The sequence below is a fragment of the Clupea harengus genome, chromosome 23 (genome assembly GCF_900700415.2).
Source record: "Clupea harengus chromosome 23, Ch_v2.0.2, whole genome shotgun sequence".
NCBI lineage: Eukaryota > Metazoa > Chordata > Actinopteri > Clupeiformes > Clupeidae > Clupea > Clupea harengus.
The window spans coordinates 17164463-17180434 of record NC_045174.1 but is presented as its reverse complement, the minus strand read 5'-3'; the positions used below and the strand labels follow the sequence as shown (position 1 = coordinate 17180434).

The window sequence follows — 15972 nt, the reverse complement described above, 5'->3', positions numbered from 1 at the left end:
TGAACATTGAATTATTAATATGTTGTACCGCAGACATTTTTCTTCAAAGGTAAACTTTCAAAATAAATTGTTCGAAGGAAACCTAATCAGCAGGTCTGTTCCAGCGGCTACAGAAATTCGTGTCTTCATCGAATTCGAGTTACATTCCAAACCAGTAGATGGCAATACACAAATAGATGTAATCCCTTGATCGTACCACAGACGAAGAAGAAATGTAGAGTCTTGATTGGTGTTCCGCATTTTGGAGCATTTACTTGAAATATTTCTGCCAGGTTAAATGTTTACATAAATCTATCTTGTGACATGTTGTCACATTGTTTGTGACAACCATCTCAACTGGTTGTTTTCAGCGATGGAGCCTATTAGGTGCTCTGTCGAATCGTGGGCACAGTTCGGTTTGTCTAACAGGGCCAACGTGAAACTACTTTTGGCTGGGACAGAAGTTCTCCTTTGCACTGGAGGCGACGTACTCGTATTCAGTAGCAAGAATAAGAGACTGTCTGTGAGTAGTTGGCTACAGTATGTTGTAACGCAGTCAATGTGTGAATGTGTTCAGTTCAGTCATTGGAGATTTTGTAATTCTAACAAGCTGGTTAGCCTTTTCTCCTTCAAAGGCTGTTTGCAGGAGATCGGACCATCACAAGTTAGTTTGCTAGCTTGGTGTAAAAGTTAACCATGAGTCCTCTGATTTAAATTCCGTTGTATTGTATTCCAGGCTGTTCTTCAGTTCGACACACCTGTTACACACCTTGCACTTAGTGAACGACGTCATATTTATGCTGCCTGTGAGAAAGATGGCATCTACTGTGTCAGTTCACCACACCAGCCCAGGTAACGTCTCTATCTTCTATATCATTAACATTATAAATAATTATAATGTATAATACATAATTATAATAATAACACAATAGGTTCAACATATTTTCCAGAAATGCAGCCATGGTTTATGGTGACGGGTATTTTAGTTTGCATAGTTATTTAAGTTCTTCCTGATATTTCCATAATTCTTCCATAACTTCGAATCAATTAGGATGGCCATTATGCTCAAGCCTATTGTGATTTTGTTAGTTTATTACAATAATGGGTTGCATGTTAAATGTAAAAGCTTTTCCCCTTGTTTAGGCTTCCCTCTCCTTTGGCTGTTGAGGATCAAAATCCCATAATACAGAGAGTGGCAGGGGAATCCATCCTGCTCAAGGATGAGACGATCGTCTCTTTCCTTCTGGCTGGGGACCTCATCATTACCGTCTCTCAGGGGGAGGCCATGTGGACATTGAGTCTGTACAAAGTTTCAGAGGGATCCTCCTCGAAAGCCTCCAACCTTCGGAAACTGGCAGAGCATCGCGTGCCAGCCATTAAGGCGGCACAACCTCATCACAAGTCTGTAGAAGATGAAGATGGAGGAGCCACCATCGGACGCCCCGTGTTGAGTTGCATCTATCCCAGTGGAGGCTCCTCGTCCCCCAGTGAACTTTCTGGGTCTCCTGGCTGTTTCCTCTTGGAGCCAGCCCTCTTTACCCTCCTGTTTGGGGTGGATGCTGCCCTCGTCGGCTCCCCTGTGGTCCTCTGTGGCCTGCCAGACGGGCGCCTGTGCTACCTGCCCCTGCTGGTGCCTGGGGTATCCTCATCCGGGCAGAGGACGGCACTGAGAGTCCTGCACAGCTTGGAGCAGCCAGTCGCGTTCATCGGAACCTCGGTTGCCATGGAAACGGGAGGGCGCGTCCCAAGAAGCCTGGTTGCGATTGGGCGGCTGGGGAGAGTGCTGCTGCTGACGGCCAATGATGGAGGCGGTGAAGGGAAGGTGGCACGGTTCAGCGAGTTCAGCATTCGGGGCCCGGTGGTGTGTGCGTGTGTGAACGGCAGCCATGTCTACTACAGCACTGCCACTGACCTGCTATCTCTGAAGCTGAACGTAACGTCCTCATCAGATCAACCAGGACAACCAGAGTCCCCCTCTCCTACCCCCGTTAGCCTAAATGTTTGCAGAGTTATCGCCATGACAACGACCTCAAGCGACCCCACAGGTAATCAACCTTGCATTGTGTGTGTGTGGTGTGTGTGTGTGTGTGTGTGTGTGTTTGTGTGCATAGCTCGGATGTTTTGCTCCAGATGATGGGAGACTGGGGAAGAGATGTAAGGTAATTGCTGAGTTGTGCAAGCTGCCTTGTGATTATGTGAAGGATGTTTTCGTCAGGGGAGCAAACCTTTCAGGACTTTACTGCTTCTGGCAAACGTGATAATGAGGTCATGGTCCTTACGTTTGGGGGTGTGGAGTCCATGGTCTATGTTGCTGCTGAAGTAAACACAGACACAAGCCCGAATTCCCCACTCCCACCCCACACATACTCAATCAGATACACACACACACACACACACACACACACACACACACACACACACACACACACACACACACAGTCATAAGGCAATACACAAGGTCAGTCGTATTGAGTTATGGTAGCTGTAGACAGGCCTAATGATATGTTATCCTAAACTTGCGCACCAGATCGTAAACCAAAGAACTCTGTGGTAAAGACTCTTCACGTTTTCATCGTAAAAACACAACAAATCACCACATGGTAGTGTTTGTGTCAGTCGATCTTCTTCGCAGAATGAGCTCACCATCTACATATTTAAAGTCCCTGTGCTCGGTGAAACCACATAATGTTCTCACCACTCCAGTGGCGTCACAGAGAATTACAGCCATCTCGTAATTACAAGTTAAGTGCCCATTGTGACTTTTTTTTTTTTAGTTATATACACAGGAGAAGATGCTATTGGTTGTGAACTTTCAACAGGTCTAATCCTCTCTGTCACATGCTCATACCCAACATCCTAACCTAACCATTACAATAACTGCCCAACCACACATCCTGAGCAGCACACTGCCTAGTACTACCAGAGCAGGGGCGTCCCTCTCTACCTTCAAGAAGCTTTTGAAGACCCAACTCTTCAGAGAGCACCTCCCTTCCTAACTGGCACCTGACTAGCGCTTAACTTGCACTTCAGCAGTTACATTCCTGCACTTCTTTTTCCTTTTTTCTAGGTCGTTGTTTTCTAATTCTCATGTAAAGTAGTATTTATTGTTACACCATGCTTTTTATTGCTCTTAGCTTGACTCTTCTCTCCCTTGTACGTCGCTTTGGACAAAAGCGTCTGCTAAATGACTAAATGTAAATGTAAATGTAACAACGCACAACTGGCTGGTGACAGCCGCAACCCGTGCCTCAAGGTTAAAGGTTAAACTCTGGCCATGATTTACGTCCACTGGCACCAAGTGAGAAGGTTATCTACTCACCAAATTATCGAAGCTCAAACAGCAAGCGCCACAATTTCAGTTTACCAGGCAAGAGGGTCTTATCAATAGTACTGATAGCCTTAACAATGAATTCTGTAAGCTCTGCAACCTGTCCTCGGTCACTCAAGCTGGAACCGCCTGCCTAAACTCTTCACAGGTTTTTCTACAGTAGAAGGAATCACCTCAGCATCAATATAAAACCTCTCTTTTCAGAAACATTTCTACACTTACTAGGTTTCACTTTCATCCTTGCCCATTTCAGACTGTCATTCAACTTGGCTAACAGCTGACAGGTCCCCGGAGCAGTTGTAACCTGGAGCCGTTCTGCAGCCTTTCACAACCAAACAACCTATTTAGATGCCCTCGTAATGACCTCCATTGCCATGGTGAAAGCCAACGGTGAAATGGTACATCCAGCCATGATGCCGAACTCCGAATGCTGCCAGGATGTGGTGCAGTTACTTGTGTTAAAGCACAACTGAATATTCTGAAATCTTCTTAGTCACCTGAAGGTAACTGAATGCCAATCCAAAGACATCCGCGAGATCCAAAAATACCACACAGAGGTCTCTGCCTTCTGTCCTTGCTGCCTGAATTTGATGCTACTATTTTCCTAACATCCAGAAAACCATGCTTTCTGCATGGACATATCTACTCTTTGCCTTCAGATAGGAGACCAACCTCCTTGCTACCACACTAAAGAAGATCTTACCTTCCACAATAACACCACGTCCACGAAATTTGTTCCTTTTTTCCCCCCAAACATTCACCATGAGTTTCCATAAATATTTCAAAACATCAGGCACTCCTTTTACAGCGCTTTTAGACAGTGTCTATTTTTAAAAGTACTATATGAATCAATGAAGAACAAAATATTTTTTTATATTCATTGTTTATATATTTGTATCGTATATATTGTGTTTTTTGGTTCTTATGTGTAGTACTTATTTGTGTTTTTATATTTTTTTTTATGTGTAGTACTTATTGTGTTTGTTTGTATGTTTTTATGTTTTCTGTATGCACCTTCACACCAGAAAAAATTCCAAGTAGGTGTAAACCTACTTGGCAATAAATCCAATTCTGATTCTGATTCTGATATAATTTAACTTAATTGGTCTGTCAAACAACAGGGGGCGCTGTTGAGCTGCTGGCGCTCTCTCTCCAAGGGAGGCTCCAGAAGATCCGACTCCCCCAGGAGGTCGATGTAGGCAGCGTTCCCAGGCTACCCGCCTCTCTGGCAGGCCAGAGGGTGAAGGACCTCCTGGCGGGGATTGGGAATGTCTGGGAAAGGTGAGTGTGTGTGATTTGAAGCATCACTGGAGTAGGTGAATCCTTAGCTGGAGACCTTACATGGTGACGTATCGAGGACCATTTCGGTTAAGATTAAAATATTAGAAAGTGACATAATTAAACAGCCAACTTTCCTGAGTCAGATGTTGCTTTTCAACAGCCGTTAAGGCTTAACTGTGTTGCGTTATTAACTCTGTTGAACTTAAGTCTTGCATGGAGTTACAGTATATAAAACAACACCTGAGTCTGAGTTTATTACTCTTGCATATAAATTAATAATTAATAGAATTTTGGTGTTTATATAACATGATGTTATATAAAACAAAGCCAAGTCTGAGTGTGAGATTACTACTCTTGCATATAATTTAATAATTAATAGAATTCATTGTGTTCATGAGCACTTTGCATCTTGTTATTTATGCCATGCGTTTAGTTTTACAGTGATTTTGCAGTTATATATTAGTATATTAATGGTTTTTCATTCATTTAATTTATTCTCTTTTCCCACAGGGCATCTGCACTTAAAAGCATCGTCCAGAACAAGAATGACAGCCTGAGGCGTCTCAACCAAGCCCTTAATATTTGCAGCATGATGCTGTCCAATCAGAAAGTAGAGGACCAGGCACGTGACCATCAGCAGCCAATCAGCTGTCGCGGTGTCACCAGCTGGAGCTGTGTGTTGCAGGAAGACTCCCTAATGCTAACATGCACGTTGGAGAACAGCGGTGCCTTCGCTCTAGAACATGGGTGGTCTCTTTGTGTTCATGTCTACCCCGTGTCCGGTTCCCTGACCACTGGAAGAGCGAACCATTCTAGAACTTACACCTTCCCGTTCCAGAAGCTGGACTCGGGGCATAAGCTTAACGTGACGTTACCTCTTGGAACCGGCCATTCTCTTTCTCTCCCTTTGACCGTGGACTGTTCACTCATATTCTCCCTGCGTTCTCTTGGTTCTCTAGAGGAACCAAAGCTGTCGGAGAACACTGGTAGTCAGTCTTCATCGGTACCTACCCAGCACTCAAACTGCATCTGCCTGCCGCTGAACCACACTAGCTGTAGACCTGCTGGACGCTGTCCGCCTTGATGCCACCACGTCACTCAGCAGCGTCTCCAAGCAACCCTCGTCCCCACCTGACCCCGTCCACGCATTCCTCAGCTCCCGAAGGGCAGAGCGGGGTGACCCGGCAGACCCAGGTCAAAGGTCAACGCCATATTCTGCGACAGTGAAAGTGTCTGCGGAGCTCCTGAGAGGCGTAATCGGAGCTCCAGGGGCAGGAGGAGGGGGGGCAGGGGTCCACGGGGTGAGTGTGTCCGCTCTGAGGTGGCTGCTGAGTGGGTCCGCTGGCAGTGACAGGCTGGAGGCTCTGCAGACACCCACAGTGACAGGGCTCTGTCCCACAGGATACACGGCCAGGATGACCGTCAAAGAGGTGGGTTAGATTACACCCTTTAGATTACATCATTTAGATTACATCCTTTAGATTACGCCCTTTAGATTACATCCTTTAGATTACATCCTTTAGATTACGTCCCCTTTAGATTACATCCTTTAGATTACATCCTTTAGATTACATCCTATCTATCTGTTCATTTTTTCCATTCGTTAAAGGGACTGTCTGTGAATCTGGTGCAAGGTTGTTGTTTTTTTTTTTTTACTCAACATCCAATCAAATGACACTCCACTTTTCTGTTCTCCAGGCAACTTGTCTCTTACACCATTTTTCTGTTCTTTCTGTTCTTTTTCTTTAACGGTCATTTAGAAATGAGGTCAGTCTTCCAACTGTCAACAACTGTCTTCCTTTCCCTTCCCAATGCTCTTCACAGGGGACTGTTCTATCTTCAGCCCACTCAGGTGGCACTCTTACCCCAAGTTCCTGAAGCCTTGCACTTCGTGTTGAGGCTGTTCATGTTGGGTTCTGGTGTGGTGTTGATGAAGACTATAGTTCAGGTTATGGCCTGCTTCGCTGTCATGTAATCATCAGTTTGCTTGTGTTTCTGTAGGTGACACTGAGTGACGCGTCTGTAGATGGGGCATTAAGTGCCCTGGAGGTACAGATTGACAGCTTCTCCGTGGCAACAGTGTGTGGACTTCACTATGCAGTGATCCGACGCATCCAGGTATTAAAAGCACATAGAGTAGTACGACCAATCTTACCCAATTTTAAAGGTCTAATTGAATAAAAGCATTGACGAGCCATTGAGTGCGTCACACGTACTTCTTTAATTCTCTGTATGTGTGTCCATGTTCTTTCTGTCCATGTTTAATCACCATGCCAACAGCATCTTCTGACCAGCAGTACGAGAGGCCAGGAGTCACGCGTGCAGCTGAGAGAGGAGAGCTTGAGACAGGCCATGCAGCGTGCCGAGGTAATGATCAACTGCTGTAATGACCTCCCTACTTCCCACAAGGAATAAGAATGAATGAATGAAGGAATGAAGGAATGAATAAGAGCCAAATTGGCAGGATGGATGGAGCCTGATCTTCCCAATGACAGCATGTGTGTAAGGGGGCATCAGTGAAAAAAGTCAAATTAGGTAATTGGTTGTTTGTTTGTGTTTTGTTTGTGTTTGTTTGTGTGTCCTCTCTGCCCCTCAGACGCTGCACAAGGCCCTTCAAGCGGCTCTGGTCCCCACGGCTCTAGGGGTCAGCCCCAACAGCAGCAGGACCAGCCACAGACTGCTCAGCATCTACCAGCAGCTACGTGAAAACCCCCTGCTCATCCTCTGACCAGCAGCGACACACGCACACACACACGCACACACACACACACACACACACACACACACGGACGGATAGGCCGCATTAACATGCCAGGCGGTCTGATGGTTTCATACTCATTGCTTTCCTGGATTGCATTAAAACTCATCATGCCTTGCGTCTCGGAGACTTGCATGGGAAGAAGGAAGTCCTGAACAGGCTTCTTCCAGTATATATACTTCCCAGTTATCAAGGGAATGGTTACTGTTATGTAGGTGTAATATTTGTCCATGTAAGCAGTAGTTGGGGTAAATATTTACTGTTCTGAGCACCCACATAGTTCACCAAGTGGTCTGGGATTCCCTCCAAAAATTCTAGAGCTTGCTTTGTCTGTGTTGTGTTCCTTAGCTGCCATGGAAACGGTACCCAAGTTATCCATTGTCCCCCTCTATTGTTCTGCGTATGCTATGGCAGAACTGTTCCTAATTTAGCAAACTGACCCACTGACCACACAGTGTAAATGTAAGTATAAGTGATTTGCAGTTGATCTATGGTTACTGCAAAATGGTTCAGATTGAGGTGGCTTTCAGGGCATGCTGCACATAGTATTAGGTGGGTAGACCAGTGGCGTCTGCACTGCAACAATATCTCATGAACTAACTTGTGAAGAAGACTAGAAACGCTATTTGCCATGACCTTTGACCTTAAAGGGCCAGAGCACCTTGTTGTCAGACAGTTCTTCAGTAACTACGGTGGGTAGTTATGCAGTTTTGAACTGTGCTGCACCCATTTTGAATCACACCGTCAAAGAATTTGAATGAAGTGAATGTGTATAGGTGTGTGTCTACATGCAGCTGTTCGTAGACTTGTAGTCTTTGCTAATAGCCTGGGTTCACGTTCACGGTTCAGAGCAGTCTGTCACTACCAATGTCATGGCCATGTGTGTTCACAGAGGATTTTTTTTATTCTCATTTCTCTTTGACCAAATAAAACAAAACATGTAGTTGGAACAAAACAAAAAAGAAACAACAAATAAAATTAAACTAAAAAGATGAAAAAGAAGAAAACCATACAGGTTGCATCCATACAGTTGACCCCTCTCCCCTGGTTGTGTTCCATACCACAGATCTTCGGTCGCTCAGGTGACTGCAGTCATCTCATCGCCGTTTGCATACGCATCGGTTTTCACAAGGAACCCGAGCAGCCCTTCGCTGCAACAACCCCGTTAGAGGAGAACCCCCGGCTTGCTAGCGTTACCCACAATCACAACCATCTCTCATTTCCGGAACGTTTCCGCCTCACGTTACATAATGACTCGGTAATTAGCTACATCAGGATTGGCAAAATATTGACCGTGAAAGACATTCGTGGGCAACAGGGGAGAAGTGGCCTACTGAAGAAAAGGAACTTGATATGGACATTCCGGGGACATGTATAAAATCTTTTAAGGCCATTTTTTTGGTAGATCACCATAGTGGCTCTGGTATGTAGTGTTTTTGCTACTGATGACGTGATATTTGCAAACAAGAAGCATGTTTTCTTTGGTGTAACAGCCTAGGAACTTTCCGGAATAAGATTTCAGCCCGATAATACTACATTCATCGTGGTGTAGAGCAGACGTTGAAGGCTTCAGCGGTTATAATGAACCACTTTTCTGTGAGTGACGGGGTGGATTTGAGTTGAACATCTGATCTTCAGAATTTCCTATTTTAATACTATAAACTGTTACAGCTGAAGACCTTCTCTGAGGAAGAAAAAACCTGAATCCTATATGATGCTACTGTGAGGAAAAAGACAAAAAAAGTAAAAGTACTAATATTTATGTAAATAAAACAGATGGATTCCACTCTGTCTGGCAGTCAAAGTCGTTTTTAAAGTGAGCTCCCTCATTCTCCTTGCTTGTGCCAGGGCAAAGTGAAAGGGATTTAATGCAGTTCCTAAATTGTCCAACAGGGGTCAGTATTCCCACAGAGAGGAGCTGTCCGCGTTCTCGCCGTCGGCTTTCAGTGTTCCGCCCTGGTCCCCACGCAGGTACTTGCCGTTCTTGCCCCGGATTGCGATGCGGCCGTGCTCGAGGAACTCGAAGAAGAAGTCCTCAGGTGTGTCTCCATCCGAACACACAAGGCCAGTGCTGGAGACGTACCAGAACTTGTCACCCGCACCTGCGGAGACGAAGGGCCAAGAACAGAAACCCCTCAATCTTCATTTGCATTACACAGTTTGTGTGCTACCTTTGTCTCTAGTTTCAGTACTGTTAAGGTAATAAATTAACTTTCGTTTCCTTGGCTTAATGTTTCGTCTGGCTTGGTTACTCATTTTGACCGATTAAAACATGACCAATACCCCTACAATTGGTATATATTATCAACATTTACATTCAGTCCTTGGTTTTATGCACATGATGCAGTGAATCCAGTCTTTTTTTCAGTTCTTGATGCTTTAGTAAGGGCCCTTGGTATCACAGACTAACGGTGCCGCTCTGTGTTCCTATGTTCCAGACGTATGGGTAACCTCTCAAGGAAAGGCCCTCTCCAGGTGTCTGACCTCTGTGTGACCTTATGGGTAGGTTTGCCTCTTGTACAATGGCCGTGTAGGTAGAGCAACCTCATGGAAAAACATTCTGAGACTTTAATTGAGACCAAGATCTTGGATTTTCAGGACTTGTTACATCCCTGCTTATGACAAGGTTCGCCTACGTAAAATGGCCTTGTGGGTAGAGTAACCACTCGCACACACACGCACCTTTGATGTGGTAGGCCCCGTTGCTGAACTGAAGCGTGAAGATGTCGTAGACGGAGCGGTTGGCGTCCAGGGTGTTGGAGCTCTTGTGGTGGCAGATGTATCCGTTGTCGCCCCTCAGGATCAGAATGGGTCTGTTGATCAGCTTCAGCACGAGCTGCTCGTCCTCCCCTGCACTCACCATGCGACATGCGTTTTATTCATTTAACTTCATTATAACTTTATTATAACTGAGTTCAACTTTATTATAGCTGAGCTAAACTTCATTATAGCTTAGTTTAACTTCATTAGAGCCTCATTTAACTTTATTATAACTTCGCTCATCGCTCATTCATGAAGACAACAGAAAACAAAATGACACACTATACTGAAATAGGGGAAACAATTCTATTAGTCTATAATAAATCTATTAAATATTACAATATCTATTAAATATTTGGCACATGCTTTTGTCCAAAGCGACTTATTAAAATATCTGGAATTGAATTGAATTGAATTGAAAAATTAAATATTAACAATAGTGAGGATATTTAATAGCACCCCACCCCCTCAGTTCCCCCAGGCTCACCCACGGAGTCGCTGACTGCGGCGAGCTGGCCGTTCTTCTTGGAGCAGATGAACTTCCCGTTGCTGGCCCTCAGCGCCACGCGGCGGCCCAGCCACTGGATATCAAACATGGTGTTGGCACCTCTGCACAGCGGACAGGCATCGGGGATGTTTGGGTTACTGAGTCTCTTACTAACGGTTTTAGTCCGTTATCTTTTTTTTACTTTGCACATGAACATGAATCTAGCAGTTGCTGAAATGTGGACAGGCATTAAATGCACGAGGGAATATATATTTTTTTTTTTAAAGTTCTCCAGGGAGATATAATTGAATTATGCCATACATTTCACTCTCTGGCTGTTGTGAACAGAACACACAGTGTCTTCATATGAAAACCTGTGTGTGTGTGAGTGTGTACACTGTAGTTGTCCAGCGTGTGTGCTTACACTTCAGTGGCTGTTGACTGGAGTCCTCCGTGGGACACCAGTGTCCAGTAGTTCCCCGCGTTGGTCCTAAAGGTGCACTGTTTGCTCTGCCTGTCGATCTCCATCTGAAACGTCTCCATGTCCGTCTCATCGTCCTGATTGGCTGAGATGTTCACTCCTATAGGTGGGGGGGGGGGGGGGGGGGGGGGAGGAGACAGCGGAACACAGGCGGTCAGTGTTGGTAAGGTCCTACCAATGACCTCACAATAGTTCAGTGTTTTTGTTTTTCCAACATGGGTCTTACATTAGTGCCATACATTATCACAGTCTAGTGATCTAGTAAAGAAATCAAACTATATGACCGCCATGACTTTCAAATAAGCAGAGCAACTCTTAACAATAGGAAAAACACAAGTCAAGATGGTGGGCAAATATTTATTTTAATCACTGTGATCAAATGGAAATTATTACAACATTAAAAAGCCAGTGGACATTCACGTGGTTCACCACAGGTAAATGTCTGTTCTTGACTTGACTCCAATCGAAATGTTTTTCATGGGTTGTCAAGGGGCTTTGAATTATCTCCCAAACATGGGGACACATATGCATAGTCTGTCCATCTGCCTGTCTGTCTCTGTCTTTCTGTCTGTCTCCCTGGCTGTCCTCCCTTCATCCTTCCTTCCACAAACACTGGTTTTGTTTATGTAATACCGTCTCTCCACTCCACGCTGCCAGAACAACGCATCGCTGTAAAACACAGTTCTGCCATCTTGGTCTGTGCTGGCAGTGGGGATCTGGATCAGCGTGTGTGTTGGCGGCATGTTTCTCTGCCACGGATCAGTCAGCCTGCTCGTGCACTCTCACACACACTCACACACACACACACACACACACACACACACACACACACACACCATTCCCCTGTTCGTGCACTCTCTGTGCCCAGGGCGGCCTTGGCATGTCCACGGCTGACCTTAGCAACACAAAGTCCAGCTCGCTTCCTGCTGGGTTGCCGTGCCAACAGTGTTATCCTGTGTCATGGCGGCTCGTTGGAACGGAAAAGCAAGCATGCGTTTGAGTAGATCTGTGTGGACCAGTGAACACACACACACACACAAACACGCACCCACACACACACACACACAAACACGCACCCACACACACACACACACACACACACAAAGTGATTCTGCCACGTGCATGTGCTTCAACGCAATTCTCAGGCATACACAAACACTTACTCACACACTCACACACACACACACACACACAGCGCACATGAGCATAGTGATGCCGCTTCTTGCAATTCTTAACCAGCACAATTCTCAGGCACTCTCTCACTCACTCACGCACGCACACACACACACACACACACACACACACACAACCACTCACTCACTCACTCACAGACGCACTCTGCCTTTCCATGTGTTCCATTGCCAGGCGCTTTGCCTTGCTCTTCACCAGCGGAGAATGTTAATAGCATAAGCCCTACAAAAGCATGGAGTTACATATGCTGCTCCATAAAGCTCCATTGATCGCCCGCGCATTCCAGAGCCCGCTCCTGAGGTGAGAGAGGACCCATGGGGCTGCGCCTTAGTGACAGGAATCAATACGGAAAGAATCACATACAGGATTTTTTTTTTCACTCCTTTCCCCCCCCTTCCTCCTTCTTCTTCTCCACCTCCTCCTCCTTTCACTCACTCACTCATTCATTCATTCTTTTCTTACTTTCGTTCGTTCTTTCATTCTTTTCCTCCCTTTCTCTCTTTTCTCACGCCTGCTGTTAGCTTTTATAAGCAGCTGGAAAGCGTGAAAATGGAGGGGGATGTGTTTTTGAAAAGGGGAAGCGCGGCGAGCAGGTATGACATTGAGCGATCTGAAGGCGCGGAGAAGAGAGGGGCGTTTTTAGAGGCCAGAGAATAAAGGAGTGTGTATTGTGCCATAGGGGGAGGAGGACGGGCACTTTTGAGATGGATGGATGCACACACACACACACACACACACACACACACACACACACACACACACCCTTGGGGGTGCAGGATTGCAAAAAGAGGGCCATCATTTGGTCTTGTCCCAAGTGCGTAGTGGCGGAGGCCTAACCGAATGGCCAGTCTCCGTGGTGACCTTGGGTTCACACAAGTCTCCGTGGTGACCTTGGGTACACACCAGTCTCCGTGACACCAGGTCTTCCTCTGTACCCTCTGACCTGCTTACCGTCTGGCTGATCTGTGGTGGCCTCTACTGCTCCAACACACACACACATCTCAATACAAACACACCTATGTACAATCCCCAATACACACACATACGCACGCACACACACACACATATTAAAAATCACACACACACACATGCACAATCAATCATAAACACTACACTTAAATACAAAAACACACACACACACACACACACGGTGATGTATCTTGACAGCGTGGTTGTGGTGGGGAGAGCTCCTTTTTCGGCTGAAGCCCGAGTGACAGATTGCCGTGGCGGCCAAGGCCCAAATTAGCCACATCTGAAAATATCCCCTTGATCATTTCGCCCCGTAATCCTTTTACAACCCAGATCCCAAATCTTCCACCTACTTACCCCCCCACCCCCCCCCCGAATGCCCAACCCCCCCCCCCACACACACTCATCCACCTCGGCCTTCCTTTACAATCACTCCCTCTGCACACATGCACACTCACAGACACACACACACACAGACACACACTTTCTGTCTTTCTCCCTCACGCACACACATACTCTCTCTCATTCTCACTCACTCACACACACACACACACACACACACACTCTCATCAGTCTCTCCATCTTCTCCCCCGCTGCCTGGTAGCTCTTTGTCTGTGGAGAAATGCAAAGCACCACCTCAGGGCCCAGTAAGCAGCTTTGAGTGGCGTCTGCATGATCTACTCTGCAGCCTCAGCCTCAGCCTCCCCTAGACCCCGCACACACACACACACACACACACACACACACTCCCATCAAGCAGCTTTGAGTGGCGTCTGTATGATCTACACTGCAGCCTCAGCCTCAGCCTCCCCTAGACCCCGCACACACACACACACACACACACACACTCCCATCAAGCAGCTTTGAGTGGCGTCTGTATGATCTGCACTGCAGCCTCAGCCTCAGCCTCAGCCTCCCCAAGACCCCCCCCCCCCCCGCACACAAGCAGAGGGAGAGAAAGAGAGAGAGAGGGAGAGAGAGAGAGGGAGGGGGATTCAAAAGATGGGAAGAAAAGAGAGGAAAAGAATAAGAGGTGGGTGGAGGGAGATGCTAGTGCCATTTCAGATTTGTGTAGTGGGGCCCTACCCCCCGAAACCTGCTAGCAAAGAAAACAGGTTGATCAGCAGAGAGAGAGAGAGAGAGAGAGAGAGTGGCCTTGGAATTCTTTTCTTTCTGTTTTTTTTTTGTCTTTTTTTTTCCTCCCCTTCCCCTCATTTGGGCATTAGCGAGGTTTTAATGCACGTGTGCATGTAAGCTAATGAATCCATTAAGTCAATGTCATTCATGTCAATAAATACCTCAGACAAAGACATCCCTGCTGAGCTCCACAATCTGTAAGAAAAGGGTTCTAATCAGAACTAAAGGTTCCATGTTGGACCTTTTCATTGACAACTCTGCTTTGTCAGCAAGAAATTTGTGGGGATTTTTTTATATATTTATATATTATTTTTATAGCTGCAAATTGTTTTGCTGATCACCAAAGACCCCTTACTAGACAAAATAAGGACAAATAAGGAATCTTGACCAGAGAGTTCATGTTAATGCCTATAAAAGGATCTTGTATGGAAAGAAGAAGGAGAACCACTAAAGACTCTATTTTCGTTGAGTTGCCTCGCGATCAGAGGTTGCGATCAGAGGCTGCGATCAGAGGCTGTGGCCTCCTCCTTTCTCTCAGATGTCATGTTCTCTGTCATGCTCCCACTAAATGATTTTCCAAAATAAAAGCTCAATTTCTTATCTCAATGCCTCCCCCACACACACACACACACACGCACAGACACACAAATCCCCTTCTCTGTTTTGGGCGGTTTCCCATTTCTTTTTTCGATCAGATAGCTTTCCAACCGTAAGCCTTGTAGCGGCCGCATTGTGTTACACCTTTTTACTTTTCCAATTTCACGTCCGATTCCGTCTAACTTTACACTTCAGAAACGGAAATGTGTGTGTGTGTGTGTGTGTGTGTGTGAGGCTCAGCTGGGACTGGTGTGGCTCTACTACATCTCCCACCGATCTGCTGCGGCCCGCAGAGCCCAAACCGCAGGGCCCAATCCTGCACCCCCAAGTGTGTGTGTGTGTGTGTGTGTGTGTGTGTGTGTGTGAGTGTGTGGGTGGGTGTGTGTGTGTGTGTGTGTGTGTGTGTGTGTGTGTGTGTGTGAGAGAGAGTGTGTGAGTGTTTGTGTGAGAGAGAGAGAGAGAGTGTGTGAGTGTGTGTGTGTGTGTGTGTGAGAGAGAAACTGCAAGGTCCAATCCTGCGTGCTTGAGGATGACCTCACCAGCTGCCCCCAGCACCGAATCCCCCCTCTCAGCTTACCCTGTCCAGCTCCCTCTGTGGGGTAACCAGACCCCAGCAGTCAAGAGGGACAGAGAGAGAGAGAGGGATACAGAGCTAGGGAGAGAAAGAGAGAGAGAGAGAGGGATAAAGAGCTGGAGAGAGAGAGAGAGAGAGAGAGGGATAAAAAGCTCTGGAGAGAGAGAAAGAGAGGGATAAAGAGCTGGAGAGAGAAAGAGAAGAAGGGACAGAGAGAGAAGGGTGGAAAGGGAGACAGAATGAGAGGAATGGAGAGAGAGGTGAAGAGTGAGAGGACAAAGAGAGAGAAAGGAAGGAAGAGAGAGAGGGAGTGAGAGAGAGAGATGAAGAGTGAGTGGACGAAGAGACAGAGAAAGGAAGGAAGAGAGAAAGAGAGAGAGAGATGAAGAGTGAGGGGACGAAGAGACAGAGAAAGGAAGGAAGAGAGAAA

The 15972-nt window shown here is 46.2% G+C and overlaps 3 protein-coding genes across 3 annotated transcripts in view; 1 reads left to right on the top strand and 2 right to left on the bottom strand.

Annotated features, from left to right (window-relative positions):
* acsf2 (acyl-CoA synthetase family member 2) overlaps positions 1-157 on the bottom strand; it is a 39768-nt gene extending 39611 nt beyond the window's left edge. The window contains exon 1 of the mRNA XM_031560872.1: positions 83-157. Coding sequence (XP_031416732.1) covers positions 83-129 — 47 coding nt within the window. The 5' untranslated portion in view covers positions 130-157. The remainder of the gene's footprint in view (positions 1-82) is intronic.
* A 54-nt stretch (positions 158-211) lies between these two features.
* Positions 212-8312, top strand: faap100 (FA core complex associated protein 100). Its single transcript, XM_031561314.2, is given in 9 exon segments — positions 212-502; positions 716-831; positions 1123-2024; positions 4429-4588; positions 5099-5665; positions 5667-6018; positions 6590-6706; positions 6869-6955; positions 7185-8312. Coding segments are annotated over 9 exon segments (2583 nt in total). The 5' UTR covers positions 212-352; the 3' UTR covers positions 7317-8312.
* A 930-nt stretch (positions 8313-9242) lies between these two features.
* fscn2b (fascin actin-bundling protein 2b, retinal) overlaps positions 9243-15972 on the bottom strand; it is a 15820-nt gene continuing 9090 nt past the window's right edge. The window contains exons 2-5 of the mRNA XM_012819085.3: positions 11018-11174; positions 10594-10715; positions 10029-10196; positions 9243-9448 (exon numbers count right to left, since the gene is read on the bottom strand). Of these exons, the coding sequence (XP_012674539.2) occupies positions 9243-9448; positions 10029-10196; positions 10594-10715; positions 11018-11174 (653 nt within the window). The remainder of the gene's footprint in view (positions 9449-10028; positions 10197-10593; positions 10716-11017; positions 11175-15972) is intronic.